This window comes from Dendrobates tinctorius, unplaced genomic scaffold (genome assembly GCF_039654945.1).
Source record: "Dendrobates tinctorius isolate UK_male_01 unplaced genomic scaffold, ASM3965494v1 ptg000001l, whole genome shotgun sequence".
Taxonomy (NCBI): domain Eukaryota; kingdom Metazoa; phylum Chordata; class Amphibia; order Anura; family Dendrobatidae; genus Dendrobates; species Dendrobates tinctorius.
Window position 1 is genome coordinate 3,511,589 of NW_027361669.1, and position 27,139 is coordinate 3,538,727.

At 46.1% G+C, this 27,139-nt stretch overlaps 1 protein-coding gene across 1 annotated transcript in view; it reads right to left on the bottom strand.

The window, feature by feature from the left end:
- LOC141099932 (E3 ubiquitin-protein ligase RNF14-like) overlaps positions 1-26,620 on the bottom strand; it is a 41,529-nt gene extending 14,909 nt beyond the window's left edge. Inside the window, exons 1-3 of the mRNA XM_073588433.1 lie at positions 26,332-26,620; positions 12,877-13,037; positions 7,411-7,562 (exon numbers count right to left, since the gene is read on the bottom strand). Of these exons, the coding sequence (XP_073444534.1) occupies positions 7,411-7,562; positions 12,877-13,030 (306 nt within the window). The 5' untranslated portion in view covers positions 13,031-13,037; positions 26,332-26,620. The remainder of the gene's footprint in view (positions 1-7,410; positions 7,563-12,876; positions 13,038-26,331) is intronic.
- Positions 26,621-27,139: the final 519 nt, after the last annotated feature.

The following is a 27,139-nucleotide window of genomic DNA, read 5'->3' on the forward strand; positions in this document are numbered from 1 at the left end:
GGAAGGTAGTGAGGCTGATTACCAAGCACCTGAGCAGAATGATGATGACTGGGTGACTGGAATTGCTGACTGGATATAAGGCAGCCGACGCCCTTCTGCCTTGCGGGTGATTTCTCTGAGGGATTCTAGGAGACCAGTCTGATTCCTGCTCCTCAAAAGCTAGGTTTTCTGCTCTGCTTTTTGCGTTTGTGTTTTGGTTTTGTTTTGCCTCGTTTTTCTGGATTTCTGCCATTCGCTGCTGGGGTGAGCTGAATTCCTTTTTGCTCTGTCTTCAGAAAATACCTGAGTACTGATATAGTCTTTTTGAAGCCTAGTGTCTTCAGGGCTTTTTTCCCTATCAGTCTGTTGGCTCTTGTTTTGATAGGGTTTTTGGCGGATTGCAGACATCAGCTTTTCTATCCTGTCCTATTTAGTTAGCTTGGGCCCCATCATTTGCTCAGCCTATCTTTCTATCTGTGTGAGTGTTTTTTTATCTTGCTTCACCGTCATTATATGTTGGGGGCTGCCTATTGCTTTGGGGTCTGCTCTGGGGCAGTTTAGATTTCCCTTTCTGTCTTTAGGCTATTTAGTTCTCTGGCTGTGATCGAGGGGTCGAGGGCACCGTAGGAACCCCCCACGGCTACTGCTAGTTGTTGTTGATAGGTTCAAGGGTCTGCAATCCGATAGCTGCCAACTTCTCTGGTTTTCTGGACTTAGCTAGTATTTCTGTTTTTGCCTCCTACGGTTATTCATAACAGAATCACCCGCCATACCGCAGATCCTAGGGTACTCAATAGCAGGAAAGAATTGTACAAAAAAAAAAAATGTGTGTATATTTTTTCTTCTATATCTCTGAGGCCGTAGGGGGATTTTTTTTTTCTCTCAATGGAGATAAAGCAATTGTCTGATCGTGTGGAGCAGCTCGCTGCAGAAGTGCGGGGAATTTCCGCTTACCTTGCTCATTCACATGCTGCTGAACCAAAGATCCCTACTCCTGATGTGTTTTTTGGGGATCGGTCTAAATTTTTGAACTTCAAAAATAATTGTAAATTATTTTTTGCCTTGAAGGCTAACTCGTCAGGGAGCAACGTGCAGCAGGTTAAAATTGTCATCTCTTTGCTGCGTGGCGATCCCCAGGGTGGGGCGTTTTCTTTGAAACCAGATGATCCTATTCTGACTAATGTGAACGCATTTTTTCAAGCCTTGGGGTTGTTGTATGACGAACCTAATGCTATTGATCAGGCTGAAAAGACCCTGTTGGCATTGAGCCAGGGTCGAGATTCTGCAGAATTGTACTGTCAAAAGTTCCGAAAGTGGGCGGTCCTAACTACCTGCAATGATAATGCCTTGGCAGCTCTCTTTCGGAAGGGTTTGTCAGAAGCCGTAAAAGATACTATGGTGGGATTTCCTGTTCCCTCTGGTCTTGACGATTCTATGTCATTAGCCATTCAGGTTGATCGGCGTTTACGTGAACGCAGGACTGAACGAGAGGTGTTGCCACCTGTTGAACAAGTGTCTGAACCTATGCAATGTGATAGAGTTTTGTCCAGGGAGCAACGTCAGGAGTTCAGAAGGTGTAATAAGCTGTGTTTTTTTTGTGGAGATGCCTCGCATATTATTTCTGTCTGTCCTAAACGAGAGAAACGTTTTGCACACACGTTTTCTGTGGGTGGTGTTCAACCTAAGTTTCTTCTGGCAATTACTCTGATCTGCTCCCTGTCCACATTTTCCGCCAAGGCTTTTGTGGATTCGGGAGCAGCCCTGAACCTAATGGACTTGGATTTTGCTAAACGTTGTGGATTTCCTATGACACCTCTGCGGACGCCTATCCCTTTGAGGGGAATTGATGCTACTCCTTTGGCGAAAAATAAACCTCAGTTTTGGACCCGGTGGTAATGCCCCAGACCATCAAGAAAATTGCAGATTTTTGGTGTTGCATAACTTGCATGATACCATTGTTCTGGGGTTTCCCTGGTTGCAAATTCATAATCCAGATTTGGATTGGAAATCTGTGTCTGTGGTGAGTTGGGGTTGTCGGTGTGCCCTTAGTGTGGCTCCGGTTTTTTCCACCTCTCCTCAGTCGCATGATGTTCCTGACTATTTGGCGGACTTTTATGATGTATTTAGTGAGAATGAGTCTGCGTCTTTGCCTCCTCATAGGAGTTATGACTGTGCAATTGAACGGAGCCCGGGGTGTAAATTTCCCAAGGGTCGGCTCTTCAATTTATCTGTACCCGAGCACTAGGCTATGCGATCCTATATTAAGGAGGCGTTGGAGAAGGGTCATTTTAGACCATCCTTTTCACCCTTAGGTGCCGTTTTTTTTTCGTGGCCAAAAAGGATGGTTCATTAAGGCCTTGTATTGATTATTGTGCCCTCAACAAAATTACTATTAAATATCAGTATCCGTTACCCCTGATTTCGGATCTATTCTCTAGAGTTAAAGGTGCTTGCTGGTTTACCAAGCTTGACCTCAGGGAGGCGTATAATCTTATCCGCTGTGACGTTTTTCGGGGCTGGACGTCCGAGAGTGGACCCTCTGGGTCGCGGATCTGGAGCCCCGGGGATCGAGCGCTCCAGGTGAAGACCGACCCCTATACAGGGATCGTTTGGGGCAAGACCACCGAGGACAGAACCGCGACAGCCGGTACCAGGAGGGGCGGCTCAAGGATAAGAGGCGCCCGTAGGCAGGAGTACAGGACTGAGAGGTAGAGGAACAAACAGGACTACCGGATGGGGAGACAGACAGGAAGCAGGTACTGGAGGGGAGAGGACCGGGAGGAAGCACACAAGGGGGTACCAGAAGGGAGCACAGAGCGGGCATGCAGGGAATGAACACTGGAACAAGGATGAAGAGCGGGGACTAGAAGCCAAGGAGAAGACAGCCAGGAACTGGGGGCACTATAGGAAGCTGAAGGGGGCCAAAGCGCAACGTGGCAAGCGCACAGAAACACTCAGGCGTCCTCTCAATAGAGAGCGCGCCAGAAGTACCCTAGGGACCGGAAGCGGGCGGTGCGTGCCGCCCCCGGCGCCACCCCCCGTAGGGGGAAGAGGGAACGCTGGTGCGCGCGCGCGCCCTAAGGAAGGAGCGCGGCGCGGTCACAGGAGGGGAGGCAGAGCGCGGGACCGTGCCGCGACGAGGACGCCGGCAGGAGGAGGAGGAGGCGGCGGCCGCCGCCGGAGGAGGGGCGGGAGCGGGCGCAGCCGCGACCGCTGACCTGACATCCGCATTAAGCATGGGGATGAATGGAAGACGGCGTTTAATACTCCGGAGGGACATTTTGAGTACCTGGTGATGCCTTTTGGGCTCACTAATGCCCCTTCTGTCTTCCAGTGATTCATGAACGACATTTTCCGAGACTTTGTGGATAAATTTTTGATTATCTATCTGGATGATATTTTGATCTTCTCCAAGGATTGGGATTCTCATGTGGAACATGTTCGGACTGTGTTCCGGATCTTGAGGGAGAATTCCCTGTATGTCAAAGGATCGATATGCCTTTTTGGGGTACAGAGGATTTCATTTTTGGGATTTATTTTGTCTCCATCAACTATTGAAATGGACCCGGCCAAGGTACAGGCCATTTATGATTGGGTTCAGCCCACTTCTTTGAAGGCCCTCCAGAAGTTTTTGGGTTTTGCTAACTTTTATCGGAAATTTATAGCAAAGTTTTCTAGTATTGCCAAGCCATTGACTGATCTGACTAAGAAGGGTGCTGATGTGTTGAATTGGTCTCCGGAGGCTGTTTCTTCCTTTCAGGAGCTGAAGCGAAGATTCACTTCTGCCCCGGTTTTGCGGCAACCTGATGTCTCACTTCCGTTCCAGGTAGACGTGGACGCTTCTGAGATTGGTGCAGGAGCTGTTTTGTCCCAAAAGGATCCTGTAACATCTAAAATGAATCCCTGTGCTTTCTTTTCCCGAAAGTTCTCTCCATCTGAACGTAACTATGATGTGGGGAATCGGGAACTGTTAGCCATGAAATGGGCATTTGAGGAGTGAAGACATTGGTTGGAGGGAGCTAAACATCAAGCCGTGGTCCTCACTGACCACAAGAATTTGATTTACCTGGAGTCGGCCAAACGCTTGAACCCTAGACAGGCTAGGTGGGCCTTGTTTTTTACACGTTTTGATTTTGTGGTCTCTTTTCTTCCTGGCACTAAGAATGTTAAGTCAGACGCCCTCTCTAGGAGCTTCTTTGCTGATTCTCCTGTGGTGACCAAGCCTGCTACCATCTTAGGTGAAGGGGTAGTTCTTTCTGCCATCTCACCCGATTTGAGACGTGCTCTGGAAGAGTTCCAGGAGGACAAACCTGAGCGTTGTCCCAGTGGAAAGTTGTATGTTCCTGACAAGTGGAAGAAGAGAGTGATGTCTGAAGTTCATTGCTCTGCATTGGCTGGTCATCCAGGTATTTTTGGTACTAGAGATCTGGTGAGTCGGTCTTTTTGGTGGCCCGCCTTGTCTCGTGATGTCAGGAATTTTGTGCAGTCCTGTGGGACTTGCTCCCGGTCTAAACCTTGTTCTCGCTCTAGTGGGTTGTTGATGCCTTTGCCGTTCCCCAGGAGGCCATGGACCCATATTTCAATGGATTTCATCTCTGATATGCCTGTCTCTCAGAGAATGACTGTTATCTGGGTGATTTGTGATAGGTTCTCTAAGATGGTTCATCTTGTACCACTCCCTAAGTTGCCATCTTCCTCTGAGTTGGTGCCCCTGTTTTTGCAACACAGTGGTTCGCTTGCACGGGATTCCTGAGAACATTGTATCTGACAGAGGAGTTCAGTTTGTGTCTAGATTTTGGAGAACTTTCTGTTCCAAGCTGGCAATTCAGTTGTCCTTCTCCTCTGCTTTTCACCCTCAGACCAATGGGCAGACGGAGAGAACAAACCAGACCTTGGAGTCGTATTTGAGATGTTTTATTTCCGCTGATCAGGATGATTGGGTTTCATTTTTGCCCTTGGCCGAATTTGCTTTAAATAATAGAGCTAGTTCTGCCACTTTGATGTCACCTTTTTTTTGTAACTTTGGGTTTCATCCTCGATTTTCTTCAGGGCAGGTGGAGCCTTCTGCCTGCCCAGGTGTTGACACTGTAGTGGAGAGAATGCACCAGATCTGGGACCAAGTGGTGGATAAGTTATCTCTCTCCCAAGAAAAGGCCCAGCGGTTTTCCAACCGACATAGGACCATTGGTCCCCAGTTTAAGGTTGGTGATATGGTTTGGTTATCATCAAAAAATATCGCTATGAAGGTGGCTTCTCTTAAGTTTAAGCCTAGATTTATTGGACCTTACAAGATTTTGGAGATTATTAATCCGGTCTCTTTTCGTTTGGCTCTTCCTGTCACATTTAAAATCCATAATGTGTTTTATAAGTCCTTGTTGAAGAGTTTTGTTGAACCAGTTGTTCCTGGGGTGGCACCTCCGGACCCTGTATTCGTTGAAGGTAACATGGAATATGAGGTAGAGAAGATACTGGATTCCCGTCTGGCTAGATGGAAACTCCAGTATTTGGTTAAGTGGAAGGGTTATGGTCAGGAGGATAATTCCTGGGTCTCTGCCTCTGATATTCATGCCAAAAGATTGGTGCGTGCCTTTCATCGGGCTCACCCTGATCGCCCTGGTGGCGTGGATGAGGGTTCGGTGACCCCTCCTCAAGGGGGAGGTACTGTTGTGAGTTCATTTTCCCCTTCACCATTGAGGTCTGATGAACTCCCTCTTCTGGTGAAGGAAGGTAGTGAGGCTGATTACCAAGCACCTGAGCAGAATGATGATGACTGGGTGACTGGAATTGCTGACTGGATATAAGGCAGCCGACGCCCTTCTGCCTTGCCGGTGATTTCTCTGAGGGATTCTAGGAGACCAGTCTGATTCCTGCTCCACAAAAGCTAGGTTTTCTGCTCTGCTTTTTGCGTTTGTGTTTTGGTTTTGTTTTGCCTTGTTTTTTTGGATTTCTGCCATTCGCTGCTGGGGTGAGCTGAATTCCTTTTTGCTCTGTCTTCAGAAAATACCTGAGTACTGATATAGTCTTTTTGAAGCCTAACATCTTCAGGGCTTTTTTCCCTATCAGTCTGTTGGCTCTTGTTTTGATAGGGTTTTTGGCGGATTGCAGACATCAGCTTTTCTATCCTGTCCTATTTAGTTAGCTTGGGCCCCATCATTTGCTCAGCCTATCTTTCTATCTGTGTGAGTGTTTTTTCATCTTGCTTCACCGTCATTATATGTTGGGGGCTGCCTATTGCTTTGGGGTCTGCTCTGGGGCAGTTTAGATTTCCCTTTCTGTCTTTAGGCTATTTAGTTCTCCGGCTGTGATCGAGGGGTCTAGGGCACCGTAGGAACCCCCCACGGCTACTGCTAGTTGTTGTTGATAGGTTCAGGGGTCTGCAATCCGATAGCTGCCAACTTCTCTGGTTTTCTGGACTTAGCTAGTATTTCTTTTTTTGTCTCCTACGGTGACTCATTCATAACACTGGCCTGTGCGAAGACTGTGCCCGGCTGTGCGGGACTCTGCTGGCCTGTGCGAAGACTGTGCCGGGCTGTGCGGGACTGTGCTGGCCTGTACGAAGACAGTTGGGCTGTGCGGGACTGTGCTGGCCTGTGTGACGACTGTGCTGGGCTTTGCAGGTACTGTGCGGGGACTATGCCGGGCTGTGTGGGACTGTGCTGGCCTGTGCGGGGACTATGCCGGGCTGTGTGGGACTGTGCGGGACTGTGCTGGGCTGTGCAGGTACTGTGCAGGACTGTGCTGGGCTTTGCAGGTACTGTGCGGGGACTGTGCTGGGCTGTGCAGGACTGTATTGGGCTGTGCAGGTACTGTGCCGGGCTGTGCGGGACTGTGTTGGGCTGTGCCGGACTGTGCTGGGCTCTGCGGGACTGTGCTGGGCTGTGCAGGTACTGTGGCGGGCTGTGCGGGACTGTGCTGGCCTGTGCGGGACTATACTGGGCTGTGCGGGGACTGTGCGGGGCTGTGCGGGGACTGTGCGGGGACTGTGCTGGGCTGTGCGGGGGCTGTGCGGGGACTGTGCGAGCTGTGCCGAATATTGCGAGGCGAGTAGTGAAATACTCGCCAGGATTCGAGTACCGCGAGTAGCGCATTACTCGCCGAGTACCGAATCCTAACGAGTATACTCGCTCATCCCTAATGAGAATCTAGCCTACTTTTAAGGGCTTATTCCCATAACTGCATTATGGTTTGGTGTTGTAAAGATCCACAATATCATGCCCATAGACAGTTATGGGTCCATAGTGTGCCATGTTATTGGAGGGAAACAGCAGTTTATACAGATTCCATAAAAATATGTATGCCATGTTTCAACACATACGGTCTGCATTTCCCCATACATTTCTTTTAACAGCCTTTGAGGCAATTAAGAAATCCACTTAATTATATAAACAGCATGTGTAAGGAATCCTGTTAGTATAATAAAAGAAAAGTAACCTGTGTTGGTGAAAGCCACTTGCAGCTTAGTGTGAAATCCGGGGGCGCGGCGGACGGGTAATCTGGGGGAAGTTCAAAGTTCAGCACAATTGGCGGCAGGAAGGGCACAGTGTTCTCAAAGTTCTCCGCAAATGAATTTGTTGCACTGTTGCCTTGATGAAAAAAAAATGAGAACAAAAAGCATTAGTGTTTAAATGACTGAATATATGACAGCATCATGTTTACTCCATGTTCATAATAATAATCTTTATTTTTATATAGCGCTATCATATACCGCAGCGCTTTACAGTTTGCACATATTTTCATCACTGTCCCTGATGGGGCTCACAATCTAAATTTCCCTATCAGTATGTCTTTGGAGTGTGGGAGGAAACCAGAGTGCCCAGAGGAAACCCACGCAAACACAGGGAGAACATACAAACTCCTTGCAGATGTTGTCCTTGGTGGGATTTGAACCCAGGACTCCAGCACTGCAAGGCTAACCACTGAGCCACCGTGCTGCCCGTAATGTAAGATGTAAGGTTTATACAACAAAAGAATGTATATTGTATATGGTTAGAGGCATTATGGTAGTCAAGGGGTCCATGCGATTTGCATTGGAACAATATGTCTATCATGAGAAGATTTAAGCAGAGACTTAACCCCGTAATGAATGGAGCTTTTTTCGGTTTTAGGTTTTCATTTTTCACTCCCCTTCGCAGAGCCATAACGTTTTTACTTTTCCATCAATATTGCCATGTGGGGGCTTATTTTTTGCGGGACGAGTTGTACTTTTGAACAACATCATTGGTTTTAACATGTCGTGTACTTGAAAACGGGAAAAAAATTCCAAGTGCCATGAAATTGCAAAAAAAGTGCAATCCCACACTTGTTTTTTGTTTGACTTTTTTGCTAGGTTCACCAAATGCTAAAACTGACCTGCTATTATGATTCTACAGGTTATTATGAGTTCAAAGACACCATGGGAGGCTAGAAGCATCCACAACTTGATCGGATCTGCTACATATATAGGTGATGAGCAGATCACCTATATGTAGCAGAATTACAGCATTGCTATGAGTGCCGACCAACGGATGGTCGATGAGACCTCTGGTTGTGATAGCAATGCATCGCTGACCCCCGATCACGTGATGGAGGTCGGCGATGCACGTATTTCTTTCCCAGTGGCCGGAAGCGCTGGTTAAATGCCACTGTCAGCGTTTGACAGCGAAATTTAACTAGTTAATAGGCACGGGTGGATCACAATTCCACCTGCGCCTACTACAGGCACATTTCAGCTGTTGAAAACAGCTGACATGTCACGGCTTTGTATGGGCTCACTGCCGTAGCCCTCATCAAAGCGGGGGTACTGCCATTGGATGTACTCTTCCATCCAATGGAAGTAAAGGGTTAAACGGAACCTCTCACATGAAAAGTGCTATTATTCTTCAGATATGAGGTTAATCTGCAGGTTAATAGCATTGTGAACCTGCCTGGCGCTAGCACTTATACTTCTGCTGCCAGGAGGAAATGAACTTTATTATCCCCTGGCAGTATTCTGGCTTCAGTCACGAGGGCGGTCCAGGTATGGGTTCAGTAACCGCACTGTAAAGAGAGCAGCATCTGTAAACGCACCTCCGACACTGACTGACAGCAGCTCAGCATAAGGGCCAACTAGCAGTCTGTGAAAGGGCACAGTTACAGCTGCCGCTCTCTGTATACAGAGCGGTGACAGAAAAAGTGCCAGTGCTGCCCCGTAACTGGAACCTGAACGCTCCTGGAGGGGAAATAAAGTTAATATCCTCCTGGCAGCATGGGTGTAAATGCCAGCACCAGGCAGGTTCACAACGCTATTGATCTGGAGATTAACCCCATATCTGCAGGTTAACCCCTTCATGACGGAGCCCTTTTTCATTTTTGCATTTCTGTTTTTCGCTCTGGTTCTTCCCAGAACCATAACACTTTTTTATTTTTACATCAATATGGCCATGTGAGGGCTTGTTTTTGTAGGAGAAGTTGTACTTTTGAATGACACCATTGGCTTCACCATATCGTGTACTCAAAAATGGGAAACAAAAATTCCAATTGCAGTGAAATTGCAAAAATAGAGCAATTCCACAACTGTTTTTTGGATTATTTTTTTTACCATGTTCACCAAATGCTAAAACTGACCTGCTATTATGATTCTCCAGGCCATTATGAGTTCATAGACACCAAACATGGCTAGGTTCTTTTTCATATTCCGAGACCCGTAACATCTCCGTTTTTTATGTCCTTGGGTTGGGTGAGGGCTTATTTTTTGCGTACCGAGATGACATTTTTAACGATGCCATTTTGGTGCAGATAAAATATTTTGATTGCCCATTATTGCATTTTAATGCAATGTTGCGGTGACCAAAAGAACGTAATTCTGGCTTTTTTACTTTTTTTCTCGTTACGCCGTTTAGCGATTGGGTTAATTCTTTTTTTATATTGATTGGGCGATTCTGAACTTGGCAATACCAAATATGTGTATGTTTGTTTTTTTATTGTTTTATTTTGAATGGGGTGAAATGGGGGTGATTTGAACTTTTATATTTTGCTTATTTTTTGTACTTTTAAAAACTTTTATTTTAACTTTTGGCATGCTTTAATAGTCTCCAAGGACTTGGTACAAAGAGAAGGCTGGTAGTGCAACAAGAGACTGTGCTGCTGTGGTAGAATTCAAGGTATCTTTATTGCCAACGCGTTTCCTGAGCCAGTCCCAGCTCACTTCATCAGGGCATGTTACAGAAGTTCATTGCAGGGGTATATATACACATAAAAAAAATAAATAAAAGGGGGAGGCGCCAAGAATAGTGAGGTGACACGTCAGCATGGCTACATATACAGGAATCATACAAAACAATAAAACTTTATTACAACCATATTAAAAACGATGTTTAAAATGCCATAAAAAGAGTGTTGGTATAAAAAACGTGATTGAAAAATAAAAAGACATGGGGGGGATCACGAGGTAAAAGATTAAAAAATGGCTTTTGAGTGCTGGGGTGGATTAGAACTTGCCTTAGAGGATATAACTTATGGTATTAGTCCACTATGCTACATGTGAAACTGGAAAGTAAGTGGTTAAAATCATGTGTAAATAGCTAGTCTCAAATATCTTTTTTCTAGGTGGAGAAAAGAGAAGAACAACAAGAAGAAACTCTCTGGAATAGGTGATATAAAAATGGTTAAAAATTGAGTGTTAAGACATAATAAAAATAAAAAAAAGAAAAGAATTTTTTTGTATATTTTATTATATTTTTTTAATTATTTTTTTAATTTTTTTTTTTTTTTTTAAATTTTTATTATGTCTTAACACTCAATTTTTAACCATTTTTATATCACCTATTCCAGAGAGTTTCTTCTTGTTGTTCTTCTCTTTTCTCCACCTAGAAAAAAGGTATTTGAGACTAGCTATTTACACATGATTTTAAACATTTTCTCCTTACTTTCCAGTTTCACATGCAGCATAGTGGACTATTCCCATGAGTTATATCCTCTGAGGCAAGTTCTAATCCACCCCAGAATTCGAGAGCCATTTTTTAATCTTTTACCTCGTGATCCCCCTGTCCCTTTTTATTTTTTAATCACGTTTTTTATACCAACACTCTTTTTATGGCATTTTAAACATCGTTTTTAATATGGTTGTAATAAAGTTTTATTGTTTTGTATGATTCATGTATATGTATCCATGCTGACGTGTCACCTCACTATTCTTGGCGCCTCCCCTTTTTTTTTTTTTTTCTGTGTATATACACCCCTGCAATGAACTTCTGTAACATGCCCTGATGAAGTGAGCTGGGACTGGCTCAGGAAACGTGTTGGCAATAAAGATATCTTGAATTCTACAACAGCAGCGCAGTCTCTTATTGCACTACCAGCCTTCTCTTTGTACCAAGTCCTTGGACGTCGTGCAGACTGCTGCAGCTGTTTTATGCGATTATAGGTGTTGTGACTCTCACAACCCTATCAGGTGAGCCTAACACTTGCTGTGCACTCATCTACTTTCCATACAGACCTACGCATTGGAAGCGCCCTGTCTCCCCCTTTTCTTTAATAGTCTCCATGGGAGACTAGAAGCTGCAATAACCCGATTGGTTCTGATACGTACAGGCGATGATCAAATGGCCTGTATGTAGTAGAAATACTCACTTGCTATGAGCGCCGACCACAGGGTGGTGCTCATAGCAATCTGGCAGTGACAACCATAGAGGTCTGCAGGAGACCTCTGGTTGTCATGCCGACCCATCGGTGACCCGCGATCACGTGACGGGGTCACCGATGGGCGGGATTTCCGGCACGATTACCGGAAACGCTCGTTAATTGCCACTGTCAGAGTTGAACAGGTTAACAGCAGCGGGTGGATCACCATTTACACCCATGGCTGCTTCGGGCACATCTCAGCTGTTTAAAACAGCTGACATGTCCTGGGAAAGATGTGGGCTCATCACTGGAGCCCACATCAAAGGGGGAGACACGACATGCGTAGTACTAGTGCGGCACATGCCATGAAGGGGTTAATAGCATTTTTCAGTTGACAGGTTCCCTTTAACTATATGGCATGCAGATGTAGTAATCGCACCAGCCTTGCTGCCTGAAAGGATCCAAAGGTCTTTCCTCTACAGAAGCATAAACCGATACTATGCATAGCACATGGCAGGAGGCATGTTATTACAGATTCTTCTTTGTAGCCCTAGAGCTTGGAGTTAGGCGTGTCGCACTACTGCTATCATGAGATTATTTTTGCTGTCAATGGGGACATTGTGACGGGCAAAAATGACATTGTGGCACTTACAGATTATTTAGAGGTATGTTATACATACTTAGGATGGGTCATTTATTTGGGGGTAGTCCTAAACTGCCATACTTAGTTATGGGCAAAGATTTTACAAGCCATACTAAACTTAAAGGGGCTGTCCGGGACTATTTTATTTTTCTAATGGGTATAAGAACTTGCAGACAGGTAGTTGTTAACTTCCTGCCTGATGTGTCGGAGCCTATCTCTGCAGGCTCAGTGGAGTCATAGACTGTTCATGCATTTTACGTTGATGTCACATCGACAGAACAGCTGCTTCTCTTCTGCCCTGCTCTGTTGATGGAGCGTGACTGCCCATGTCATAATGATTGACAGCTGGCTCCCCACTGCATAACTGCGGGGAGCTGACTGTCAATCAGCATGAGGTTGGCAGCATTGGTTAAGTGTGAAACTAAGGCAGCATAAATATACATACAATTCACTATATGATAATAGTATTTATTCACTTTACAATGAGTACATACAGAAATATCCAGGACACTCTCATTTGCAAATTTCTGTGTATGTGTCAGTTTAGATTTGGACAATATATTTACTAAGTATCTTCTCAAAATGGTCGAAAACAAATTTCAGTGCTGCCAAACAGATTAGCTAATGCATTTGTGAATCTGCTTATTTCTAAATGCTGCCAACATCCATATACTCACTTTTTATGGATATTACAAAATCTGAAGGTAACTCTAGACACAAGTGAATTTCCCCTCCTGGAGCAGCATCTTTCCTCTTAAATTCTTCTGCAGAGTAGATACTGGTAAGGGCTAAAAGTTCGTCCTCTTGTGCCTCCTGGTCTTCTCTTGACATTGGTTAGCTGTGAGCGTAAATATAAAAATATGAAAAAGTGTATATACTGTCAAATATATAGGAAGTTAGAATCCAAAAACTTTGACACAAACTTAGAAAATACTGTTTGTACTATTGGTCAGGCGAACGCATGTCAAGCAATCATGCTCTTAGTCAGCAATGACATCTTATTATTTCCAAAGTATTTGGTTATGTGACATATTAACCTCTTAAGGACCCAGACATGTTTTAAATTTATGCGCTATGTCACTCAAAATAGTTAATACATAGCATTTCCCACATGTCTTCTTTACATCAGCACAATTTTTGAAACATAATTTTTTTTTGTTAGGAAGTTAGAAGTGTTAAAAGTTGATCAGCAATTTCCCATTTTTCCCAACAAAATTTACAAAACCATTTTTTTAGGGACCACATCACATTTGAAGTCACTTTGAGGGGTGTACATGACAGAAAATACCTCAAAATAACAACATTCTAAAAACTGAATCACTCAATGTTCTCAAAACTACATTCAAGAAGTTTATTATCCCTTCAGGTGCTCCACAGAAATACTGTAAATGCAATGTGGATGGAAAATATTAACATTTCACAAAAAAATTAATTTAGCCCCAAATTGTTTATTTTCGCAAGGGTAACAGGAGAAAATGGACCCCAAAATTTGTTGTGCAATTTCTCATAAGTATGCTGATACTCCATGTGCGGGGGAAACTACTGTTTGGGCACATGACAGAGCAATAAAGGGAAGGAGCGCGATTTGACTTTTGGAGTGCAAAATTGTCTTGAATCATTAGTGGTAGCACAAAATTGGCTGGAATCAAGGAATGTATCCAGATGTGTTGTGAGCACCTTAATCCCCCAGGTACTTTTCAGAAGTTGATAATGTAAAGTCGTGAAAATGAAAAATAAATTTTTGCCACAAAAATGTTGTTTTAGGTCCAAATTTATTATTGTCATAATGGTAACAGGAGAAAATGAGTATGCCAATACCCCATATGTGGGGGAAAACTACTGTTCAGTTGCATTGCAGGGCTCAGAAGGGAAGTAGCACCCTTTGACTTTTTGAACGCAAAAATGGCTGGAATTAAGAGCGGATGCCATGTCACATTTGGAGAACCATTGATGTGTCTAAACAGTATTAACCCCCACAAGTGAACCCATTTTGGAAACTAGACCATTCAAGGAATCTAGATGTGTGGTGAGCATCTTGAAATCCCAGGTGTTTCCCCGAAGTTTATAAGGTAGAGCCATTAAAAAAAATAACATTTCCCACAAAAATGTTCTTTTAGCCCAAATTTTTTTATTTTCACAAGGGTAACAAGAGAAAATGCACCATACAATGTTTTGTGCAACTTCTCTTGAGTGCGCCAATACCCCATATGTGGTCAAAAATTACTTTTGAGGCACAGTGCAAGGCTCAGAAGAGAAGAAGCTTCATTTTGGAGTTCAGATTTTGCTGGAATAGTTTTAGCGTGCCATGTCACATTAGCAGAGCCCCTGTGGTGCCAGAATAGCAGAAACCCCTGTATGTGATGTAATTTTACAAACTATTCATGTCAATAAATTCATCTAGGGGTGCAGTGAGCATATTGACACTACACATGCCTCACAGAAATTCATATCAGTGGGCAGTGAAGAATGAAAAATTACATTTTTACACATAAAAACTTGTTTTAGCCCGAAATTTTTAATTTTTATAAGGGCTAATAGGAAAAAAATGGACCTCCCAGTTTGTTGTGCAATGTAGCTTTATGTTACGTGTCAGATTCCTGCAGCTGCACAGCAGGAATCCAGAGCCATACATGCAGCGGTCTCCCATTCCTTTTCAACCACTCACGGACCTGCACAGTAATTTCTGCGATCCAGGCACCCTGCTCAGACCAGCTCTCTGGGTCTGGATGTTGCTGCTACCTCTGGACCAGCAATGGTAGCACAGCCTGCTTTGCAGGAAACCACTCCAGGCTAAGTCCTCTTGCCACGCTACTGGGGATGCCCACGAGACGATCTCCCAGTGGAGATCGGGGGTCACGTGCTCAGATCCTTGTCCTGATCTGATTGGCCCATCTCAGAGGTCTGGAGGGTCCTGGAAGCGAATGGCTATAAAAGGCCCGAATGGCGGCTCGCCCATGCACTAGTATAGACTATACTTGCTATGTGTGAATGGTGATGGATGTATGATTCTGGTGACTGACTCATTATGAAACCCCTTCCCTCTGATATTACGCATGTGGATAGGGAATTAGAGTTATAGTCAGTGGCGCGCCAGTCAGTGGCAAGCCATACACCACAGTGCATACCGCAGCGCTACAATAGCGTCCGATAGTGTGTTGCCTCACGGCACTGTCGTACAGCGGCAGTAGTTACCGCCGCGCTGCAGTTAGCAGCACTTACTGGCATCCGCGGTAGCGACGCCGCACGCACAGTAGGTCAAGTCGGACGAATACCGTGTGTGCATGCCAGCTGAGACCTGTGAAGCTAACAGGCTCGGCGTTTATGATTTATTTGTACCAAAGCGCCTCTGTGAGGTTAACAGAGTCCGCTCTGTGCACCTCGGGTGATGTTTAACCCGAGCACAGTATACCGCCATATAGCGAGTCTGCCATTACTCAGCAGCGGTTGTTACACCTACTGCACGGTGGACCCCGGGCGGCGAATGCACTTCCTATTATTTATATTTATTGCGTTCTGCCGTCCCTAACTATAATACCCTACATTTAATCAGGAACTACTTTTCAGGCACAATACATGGTTCAGAAGGGAAGGAGTGCCATATTATAGTGCAGATTTCTCTGTTACGGTTTGCCATGACCCACTGGGAGAGCCACTGAGGTGCCATAACAGCAAAAACACTGCATAAGTGGCCTCATTTTACAGACTACACCTCTCAATGAATTAATCTAGGGCTGCAGTGATCATATTGACACCATGGATGTGCCAAAGAATTTTATACCATTGGGCAGTGAAGAAAAAAATAATTATATTTTTACAACATGTATTTTATTTTAGCCCCAGATTTTACATTTTCTCACTGGAAAATTTTAAAAATGGCACCAAAATGTGTCTCACAATTTCTGCTGAACGTGGCTGTGGGGAGGTTGGCCTGACGGACGGATCTGCCTAAGGAGAGAGGCAGCGTAGCAGCGCAGTATAGGCTGAGATATAGAGCCAGGGGCGACTTTTGGCCATTTAACCATTAGAGGGCAGTGAGGAGTGTAGGAGAGAGTGGTTATGTAACTGCCATGGGTCAAGGTCACTGCCATTGGTTAAAGGTTACTATCAGGTGATAGTGGGCGGAGCTACTGGGACTGGAGAGTATAAGAGGTCAGGGAAGTTTCTGGAAGTTCCAGTCAGCCAAGGGCGCTCACTAGAGAGGAGAGTTTGCTGTAGGTAGAAAGACGGAAAAGGCCTACAGAGAGCTACTGACAGTGGAGATGGTCACGGGAGGTGACCGAAAAAGGACAGTGGCTGCGGACGGAGACAAACTGTGAGTGTCAGGTGGACGGCATACTCTAAAGGGTGAAAAGCTGTGGTGAAAGTGCTTAGGGCAGCCACAGCTGAGAAGAGCCATAGAGGACGCCACAAACAGTGACAAACTAAGAAGAGAAGGTACCCGGGTCTGTGTGTAAAAGTGAATTGTGGACTATTCCTGTGATGAAGTACGCTTGTCGTCCGAAAAGCGGCCAATAAAATCTGAACTGTTGGACACAACCCTTGTCTCAGTCTCATGTCTGCCGGCGCCACGAAGTGGGTCACCCCCAGTCCTGTTGGATCAGCACCACCTAATCGCCTCCCTCAGCCCGACCCTACATTTGGCGTAGTCAGCAGGATCGTTGCTGCCAATACAACATCTTCAGCGGCAAGCCTGCCACCAAGTAACAAAGGCCCCTCCAAGCTGTGTGGGGTGAAGAATTGCATTTTTTTTCTTTCGTTTCCTGTGGATAACAATTTGAACCTGCGCTTTGGATTGCTGGCTGCTAATAAGATAAACCAGAGCAGAAAAGTGTACTGCTAATATGGCTGTGACGTATCAGCGACAGGAAGAAACAGAGGAGTTTGAAGCGTAACTGACAATCCAGGACTGTGTCGCATCCGCCCCTGGGGGGAGCGGCTTACATCAGAGGACAGCCACGCTCCCATGCTGGTCCTTGGAAAATGGGTGGAGAGGTCGATCAATACCCCATCCCTGAGCGGAAGTGGCCCTGGTGAAGAGACTGGGTGTAGCTGTTTGGCGCCATTGAGCCTCGGAAACTCGGGCGAAATGCGGCGTTGCAGCTGTCGTGGCCTCGGACGCCTAGAATGGAGATGGCGTCAGGAAGTTGAAGCCCGCCGGGAGACCTGTCCCTGGGAGCCAGTCTCAGTGCTTCGTGCCCCGATGCAGCTGCCGTTAGAAGATCTATGGCGATTGGAAGAGCGGTGAGACAACCTGCTGGGAGCTGCGACGCTGGGGAAGGTGAGCATTCCCCCGGCCCAATCGTCGGCATCGCTGACAGAGCCTGCCCCCATGCCCAGCGCAACAGACGGGTCCCCGGGTCCGGACATCAGCCCTCAACCTCCCTGGGCGACTCCCGGCTCTACAGTGACTACGACCCTGGATGAGCTCACGGCTCTTGTTGACCATTCCGAGCTGCCTCGCCCGGCGGCGCCGGCGCGGAACAAACCCACAGCCACCCCTGCCATGCTCTGGCATCTGATTGCGGCCTGCTCATCAGAACCTGCTGTCATCACGGGCCCACCACAGAAAACCGTGGCCTACGGACCAACACCCGCGGCTCCCGTTGTTGCGTCCGCAGCCGTGGCTGCGGCCTATTTACCGGAACCCACGGCCGCCTTGATTCCAGTTATGACCGACTCTCCAACTTATCTGAAGATGCCCACGGCCTCCTCAGTCCAGCCTATTACTCCGGTGGCGGCCTGCTTCCCCTTGTCCGTGGCTGTTTCTGCTCCACCCTCGGCTGCGGCCCACCCACCGGACTCTGTGGCCTATACCGGACCCTCCATTTGGGTTGCGGAGATAATTGAAAAGAAAAAGGAAAGAGAGCGGGAGGTGTGGGCGCTACTCCATAAGAAAGGAGAGGTCGCCATGTCTGTTCCACGATCATACGGGCGGCTGGTACACCTGAACAAGGGAAAAGGATATGATTTCATACGGGACCTTGCCACTGGCTATAAGATCTACCTAAATGTAGCCTCCGTCAAGAATGAACATGACCTGTGGGAGGGAGGCTTGGTCTCGTATTATAAGGAACACTGTCCCCGTGGCCTCTATGCCATAGCGGTCATTGCTTACCCTGAGGGGTATGAGTCCCCATAATAGAGACACTACTGGCATCCCAGAGACTCTACGGCGGTGGAGTCCCCTGTTACGACAAGACAACGGCCGCCAGGAGGTGGCCCTGAGGGCCCATACAATGGACTGCTGATACTGCAGTGCACCGTTGCACAAAGAGGGGACTATTCCGCATCCCCATAGAAAGCCTCCACTCCTCAGGAAACATGTAACAGGAATGCCAGTGGGGGTGTTGTTCGTAAAGAAAGGGGGAGCACCCCTGTTCTCATGCTGTTAACATTTTTTTGTTGCTGTTGTTTTCTGCTTGCTTGGTTTGTTTGTTTAAAGAGTATGGTTTTAAAAAGAAAATGTGTTGCAGTAAATCTGGGGAGGTGTGTGATGAAATTGATAGGTTGAAATGTTAAAAAAAATGTGTTTTCAACAGGTTCCGGGTGCATATAGTATTGACGACCACAACGTATTTAAGAAGACAGGACGTCAAGACAGGAAGAGTGTAGACAGACCGGGGTACATGAGTCAGGCCCCCAGTACCACGCATACCTCAGAGTAAGACTGTCGAGGACGACAATAGACAAAGGAAGGGGGAATGTGGCGAGGTTGGTCTGATGGACGGATCTGCCTAAGGAGAGAGGCGAGTAGCAGCGCAGTGTAGGCTGAGATATAGAGCCAGGGGCGACATTTGGCCATTTGACCATTAGAGGGAAGTGAGGAGCGTAGTAGAGAGTGGTTATGTAACTGCCATGGGTCAAGGTCACTGCCATTGGTTAAAGGTTACTATCAGGTGATAGTGGGCGGAGCTACTGGGACTGGAGAGTATAAGAGGTCAGGGAAGTTTCTGGAAGTTCCAGTCAGCCAAGGGAGCTCACTAGAGAGGAGAGTTTTCTGTAGGTAGAAAGACGGAAAAGGCCTACAGAGAGCTACTGACAGTGGAGATGGTCACGGGAGGTGACCCAAAAAGGACCCTTTAGAGTACGCCGTCCACCTCACACTCACAGTTTGTCTCCGTCCGCAGCCACTGTCCTTTTTGGGTCACCATGGCAGTTACATAACCACTCTCTCCTACACTCCTCACTGCCCTCTAATGGTCAAACGGCCAAATGTCGCCCCTGGCTCTATATCTCAGCCTACACTGCGCTGCTACTCTGCCTCCTTAGGCAGATCCGTCCGTCAGACCAACCTCCCCACATGGCAACACCCCATATGTGTCTGTACAGTACAGCTTAGCCACACAGCGAGACTCGGGAGGGACAGAGCATTATTTGCCTCCTGGTGCGCAGATTTTCCCAGAATATATTGCAGACTTCATTTAACGAGCGCCTCAGTGCTAAAAGAGCAGAATAGCCCCTTAAGTGACCCCATTTTGGAAATTATTACCCTACCAAACGTGGATGCTAAATGTGGTTTAGGCACACTGGGGCTCAGAAGGGAGGGGGGAAATTTGGATTTGGAAGTACAGAATTCACTGAATTTCTTTGGGGGTGAGGAGCCATAGTGCTTTTCCAGAGCTTTTGTGCTACGAGTAACATGAAAGCCCCCTATATTTCCATTGACAGATGATGGACCTGAGTGGTGATTTGCTTTTTTTGTGTGGATTGAGTTGAAGCTTTTGTTGGGAACTTTGTACATAACATTTTGTTTCACATTTATCCGGCACTATACGCTGAGCACTTACATTAGGGTTTTTATCTAAATCTCCGAATGAGATGATTCAGATGAAACTCCTGAGGGATCGATTCACTATAATTAGGCTGCAGAGTTACTCTTGACTCTGTCTGGCCTCTTTTCATAGGTGTCCATCTTATCAGAGATGCACAAAACTGTGAATGACTGCACTTTTATGCAGGCCTAAAAAGATGGATGAGGCCTAATCGTAGGCCAGACGGAGTCGACAGTGCCTCCATTCCCCCAGGGGTTCCATCTGAATCATGCGTTTCAGAGATTTACACGAAAACCCTGGTGTAAGCGCTCTGTGCAGAGCGCAGGATAAATGTGTGCTGAGCATAACTGCCATCTATGGGAGACAAAATGAACAAATCAACAGCAGATGAAGAATTGGTTTTATTTATTTCTTACACCGTACCTTGTACAGTATAAGTGATTATTAGGGATGAGTGAGCATAATCGTGGGTATTCAGTACTCGGCGAGTAGTGAAGTACTTGCGGTACTCGGAACATAGCGAGTATTTCACTACTCGCCTCGCACTACTCGGATCTCCCGCCCAGCATTTGCCATTCACAGTAATGCCGCAGCCTTCTTGGTTGTGGGTGACATTGCTATGATTGGCTGGCCGCCCAGCGTCATGGGCTATGAAGGCTATGAGTCATCAATGATCATTGCCTGGCTCTATCTAAGCCCTGCCATCGCCATTTTCTGCACATTGCATGCAGAACACAGCTAGTGTAGGGAGAGTGTGAGCAGCTGCTAGGGAGAGTTGTGTTTGTTTCTGCAAATCATCCAGAAATCCTCTGTAAAACCCAAAAGCTCTTTTCAGAGCTGAAAGTATAAGGTCAGGGACTGAGTAGTGACAGTTTTCCCAGCTATTTTTGGGGTCTCATTTACCCCTGCAGAGCAGTTTTTTTGTGCTGTTGTGGTGCTGTGTTCACAGTGAAAAGGACGCACGCACGGTACTTCACAACTGACATGCAGCCAGCATCGCTGTCTTGTGTGGTGACTGGGGTGCGTAATCTCACCTTAAACCTCAGGACAAATTTTCAGTGGCAGCAACGCTGTCTTGTGTGGTGACTGGGGTGCATAATCTCGCCTTAAACCTTAGGGCAATTTTTTTGTGCTGCTGCGGTGCTGTTTGTAAATCACAAACCAGTACTAGGCTGTAGTGCTACCTTCCACAATGCACTAACTGCTCCTTATTCCCCAATATCCATCTGAACATCTGCAACTATGGGAGAAAAATCCTAAAAAGGCTGTTGTGAAGGGACGTGGGGTTGTTGTTGGTGCCCAACAAGGCACAGAGTCTGGGAGACCAAAGAAGGATGATGTATCCAGGTTCCTGGTGAAATTTCCTGGTCTGGAACATAAACGGGTCTGGAAGCCAGAAGAACAAGAGCAGATACTGTCTTGGATGACTGATAAGGCCTCAACAAAATGTTCTAGCAGCACCCAATCGTCCATAACAAAACAGACTACTGTCCATACAGAGAACGCTGGGTCATGCTATTCTCAACCTGTTCCTAGTTCATCACCCCATCAGGAGTCACAGGAAACATTTGACCCCAACCTTGGCCACTCCGAGGATCTGTTTGGTCCATATCCTTTTGTTGCCTCTGGCCTTTCACCGTGCAACATTGAAGAGGAACGTGAGGAGGTATCATCTGTTGATGATGGCCAAATATTTGAAACCCCACAGCCAGAAGAAAGCCACTTTCATCCACGTGATATACTGGGTGAAGAGGTGGAGGATGATGGTGATGACACACAGTTGCCATCTGGCCAGTCGCCAATAGCAACACGGAAGGAGGATGACATGGACGACCACCGATCTGACCTGGACCGTTGGCATGCATAGCCAGCACAGCAGCACAGAGGAAGAAGGTGGATACGTAGCACCAACAAAGGCACCAAGGGCTACTGGTTTGAGCAGAGTGCAAAGTGTGTCAACTGTTGCCAAGAGCAATCCCTCTGTGCCCCAAGTCAAGGCAAGGGTGCATTCAGCTGCTGTCTGGAAATTTTTTTCTGATAGTCCTTCTGAACCAAATGTCATCTGTAGCATCTGCCATACAAAGTTGAGCTGAGGCCAGGGCAAAGGCAACCAAAGCACCACCAGTATGCGGAAACACATGGCAGCCAAGCAGCCAAGCACCCTAGTCAGAGGGCTAAACAACAGGGTACCAAATCAGTGTCTGTGACTGCAGGTCAAACCACTGCCATGAAGCCTGTGATACGTCCTTTCCAATCTGCTGGGCAGGAAGCAGGTGGTCATCATACCTCTTGCTCACAAGCTGCAGTTGCACAGACACAGGCCACAACAAGCTCATCCACTTGTTTGTCCAAGGAAAGCATCCAATTGTTCGTGCTCCAGATGTATGAAAGGAGGCGTAAATACCAAGCCACGCACCCACAAGCACAATTACTGAACGCGCATGCCAAGTTGCTAGCTGTGGAGATGTTGCTGTTTAGGCTTGTGGGGACACAGTCTTTCCGTGATCTTTTGGCTGTGGCTGCCCCACGATACTCAGTTTCCAGCCGGCACTATTTTTCCCGCTTTGCCGTCCCCGTGTTACACCAGCACGTCTTAAACAATCTAAAGCGTGCTCTCACCAATGACGTAACCGGGAACGTCCACCTTACTACAGACACGTGGACAAATACTTGTGGCCAGGGACGATAAATCTCTGTCATGGCACACTGGCTCAACCTGGTGGAGGGTGAGACAAAGTCTCAAACTGGACCATCACATATCCTACCCACGCCACGAAAAGCGGGCCCAACCTCAATCAGGGTTTCCGCCTCATCAAATTTTGTCCAGCCTCCCCTCTTCCTCCTCCACCTCGTCATCCTATGCTCAATTTCCCTCCACATCACTCCCAAGTTGGGAGCTGTGCAGCAGCGCATCGGTAAAGCGGCAACACGCTCTGCTGAAGCTTATCTGCTTAGGTGAAACACCACACAATGCAGCAGAGCTGTGGCAAGGACTAAAACAACAGACCAATCAGTGGCTCTCCCCACTGCATCTCCAATCTGGTCTGGTTGTCTGCGACAATGGGTGAAACCTGGTGGCGGCTTTAAAGCTCGGGAAGCTGGTACACATGCCATGCATGGCTCACGTGCAAAACCTAGTGGTGCAGAAATTTATAAAAACATACCCTGACTTGCCGTACCTACTTGAGAAGGTGTGCCGTATTTGCGCCCATTTCCGCCATTCCTCAACTGCTGTTGCTGGTTTTGCAGTGCTTCAAAAGCAATTTAATTTGCCAAACCACAGACTCATTTGCGACCTACCAACACAGTGGAACTCAACATATCATATGTTGGCAAGGGTAAGTGAGCAGCAGAGGGCACTTTCGGAATACCAGCTTAAACATGCCTGTCACACTGAAACTCAGCCAAGACACATAACAACTGTCGAGTGGATGTGGATAGCTGATATTTGTGAGGTGCTTGATAACTTTGAGTACTGCACCAAGCTTGTGAGCAGTGATCAGGCTATTATCAGCGTAACCATCCCTATGCTATGTCTGCTGAAAAAAATCACTGCAGAATCAAAAAATGGAATCTTTGCATGCCCAGCAGCTCTGTATGAAGCAAGATTTCACAATGGGTGATCCTACCCAGCCCAGCCAATATTATCAGGTAACATTGGGGGATGAAAATCATGATGAAAATGAGGAGGGAGAGGACTTCTTTTTCAGTGGTACCGAGAGGACACCTCATGCTACAGAGGGGAATCCCAACCCCAGCTTCATGTCTGTCCAGCATGGGTGGGCTGGAGAGGTGGATGTGGAGGAGGAGAGTCAGTGTGAGGAGAGGATGGGTATTCTGGGGTCACAGAAGATTTGCCTCTTTGCAGCTTGGCACATATGGCACACTTCATATCTGACTGTCTGTGCCAAGACCCTCGCGTAATCCACATTTTCAATAGCAACCTATACTGGTTGTCCACCTTTCTAGACTCACGGTACAAGGACAAATTTCCTTCGCTACTATTGCAGTCACCAAGGGGTTCCCCAATGGAATCCTTCAAGAAGGCCATTGTTGATCATTTGATGGCAACAGCAGCCTCAGACACCACTGCTAGCAGAGGTACTAGCTCTGTGCAACAGCATGCATTAATGGGGAGAGACACGCCAAGCAGGTCCAAAAGAGGTGGTGGTAAAATGTTCACAAACTGGGCCATCTTCAATAAGCCAGCTCATCACCAAGAACTAGCTGGAACAGTAGCAATGTCAAGGAGAGAGAAGTTGAACAAGATGGTCAGCGACTATCTAAGTGACCATGCCTGCGTCCTTCCTGACGCTTCGTTACCATTTAATTACTGGGTATCCAAGCTGCATAGTTGGCCAGACCTCTCCTTATATGCCTTGGAGGTGCTGGCCTGCCCTGCTGCTAGTGTGATGTTAGAGCATGTTTTCAGTGCCGCTGGGGCAATCATCACAGATACACGCACACGGTTGACTACAGAGAATGCAGACAGGCTGACTTTGATAAAATTTAACAAGGACTGGATTTCGCAACATTATTTAAGCCCTCCAGATGACAGTATCCCAACCTAAAGTCACCCAAAACTTTATTTTTTTTTAAATTGGTGATCATGTCCATCCCTTTCCATACAAGCCCCTATTCTTCTTCTTACACATGTTTTCAAATCTGGCTTCTCCCACACGTACCTCATGGTCAATAACAATACGCTAAAAACAATGTTACATTAATTAATATTTCCCTTCGGAGGCACTTGTGATGAGAGTGAGACCGTTCTTCCTTCATCAACCATGGTATCATGCCCCTTGGGCTAATTTTTGGAGACACTATGGCTATGCCTGGACACTGGGCACTGGAACTACCGTGCTAGTAGACCTTCAACTTCCTTGGCAACAGCAGGGCACCAAACTTTGGACAACTCGTGGACAACATATCATTTGATGAAATGCAATATGTCACTAAAAATGCATATTCTACATTCTCACTTGGACTTTTTTTCAGCCAAACTTGGTGCCGTTAGTAATGAACACGGTGAAAGATTTCATCTAGACATTGCGCTGATGGAGAAAAGGTACCAGGGAAAGTGGAGTACGTCAATGCTAGCTGACTATTGCTGGAATCTTATTCGAGAAGCATCTGACACGGATTATAAATGAAAGTCATCTGCAAAGCACTTTTGAGCAATTGCTTTTGCTACTGACATCGATGCACATGTATGTAGTGTCTCGGATGTCATAACGTAGACTATAATCTGTTGTTTCTTAAAAACCTTATGTGATACAGACTTTTGGAGCTCATATTTGTGTTCAGCATATCAAAATCTATAAGATACAATAACATTTTCTCAGGGGACAAGAACTTCCCTGAAATTTGTTGCGCAGTGAATTGGACCTGGGCATAATGTTGGGTTTCTTTTATTCATTGTGCTTTGGAGACAGAAAAATGATATTCAGTGATTTAAGGATTATTTTACTGATCTTACCAAAATGATGCAGAATTCTGGCAAGATAGAGTCATAAGGACATAACAAGGTCTATTTTATTTTTTAAACATTTTTTGCCATCTTCCACAACAGTTTTGCCTAGAAAAGAGTTGTGAATGTGTCAAACTTATTAACAATGTGAACGACATTTTGAAACAGAATATTAGAATAAATAGTGAAGCCGCCATGAGGTGGAGTAAGAAATAGAGTCTCACATGCCTGATAAATTGTCAAAAATTTATTGTGACATTTTTATTAAATCAATTTACATCAATATTGAAAAGCATCCCATATTAGGGTTTGTGCAGACAACTGATTTTCTCAAACAAGTGTGGTTTTCACAGATAGCACTAGTACCTATGATATTCTATGGGGCTGTGCACATGTCCTATTTTTTTCCATGGACCCGGAGCAGGTCCGCGGAAAAAAATTAGACACATGTCCGATTTTGATCCACGTGTCGGATAAAATTTGACAATGTAAGTCTATGAGTTTGTGAAAATAATCAATCTGCACTTCGATGCCATCCGATTGCAGTCATATTTTTATGGTCTGATAGAATAGAGAAGGTGAAGAAGCTTTTTTTTCTCTACGTCTCATCAGAGTCTGCACAGAATAATCGCACCATTATTCTAGGATGGAGAGAAAATGGTCGTGTAACCTTATCATACTACTGTTCTGCCTTCGAGAATATTTGCTTGAGGTCTTTCAGTTCTGCTTAATGTTAGTAAATAGGAACTGTGTATATTTCCTGAGGCTGAAAACTCACACAGGCCTAATACTTCTCACACTGCAGGGTGTTACATTTGTATCAAATACATCATTGTCCAGTACAAAGGACAGAATCTGTTCCTGAGCCTAAATGAATGTTTCTTACTTACCGTTCTTTATCGATGACCCCGTAGATGTCAGATTTTCCTTTAACCGGTCACACAGTGTCTTAAAATGTTCGTGTGTCTGAACAGGGAGGTAGACTGTGATCTGTCCAGAAGAGGCTTTACGTTAGAGAGCTCGTCACCGCGATCCACAGGGCGAGACTGCAGAGCTGTGCACCCCCAGCCCAAGTAACGTATGTCACTAAGGGATGTCAGGCTTAAAGTGACAGTGCTATGTAATATAATATAGCTGTACACATGAGCTCACCTGCACACACGTCACTGGCTGCTTTACCTGACATTTCAGAAAGACACAGCACTTAATGTGGACAGTTGGCAGGGAGGGGCGATATCACCTGTCACAGAGAAATTACAGCTTCTAGCAGAGGTTGACAAAGACATTAGAGGGTTCCTGTGTAAGAACAGTGTATGGGCCTTATACAGTCCAATAATGTGTCTATGACACAAGCCGCATGCTGCTTTGGAAGTGTTAATGGATCACATTATCTCTTGGGCCCAGGTTGCACCAGCGTTGTGTCCGCCACTGCTCCTAGAAGGGGTTAACAGACAGGAGAGGCCCCTGTGCAAGAACGGTTTATGGGACCTTTGCAGCTCATCACAATGGACCCATTTATGTGTCTGTGATAGAAGCTACTTACTACTTTGGAGGTGGAAGTGGGCACCATCAACCCTTTGGCTCAAGTGCATTTGCGGTGCAGTGCTGGTATGTCCGCCCCTAGATCATAGACGGAGTCACTTTAACTATGGAAGAATATTCTGTCCACATATTCATATTTGATTTTCATCACTTGTC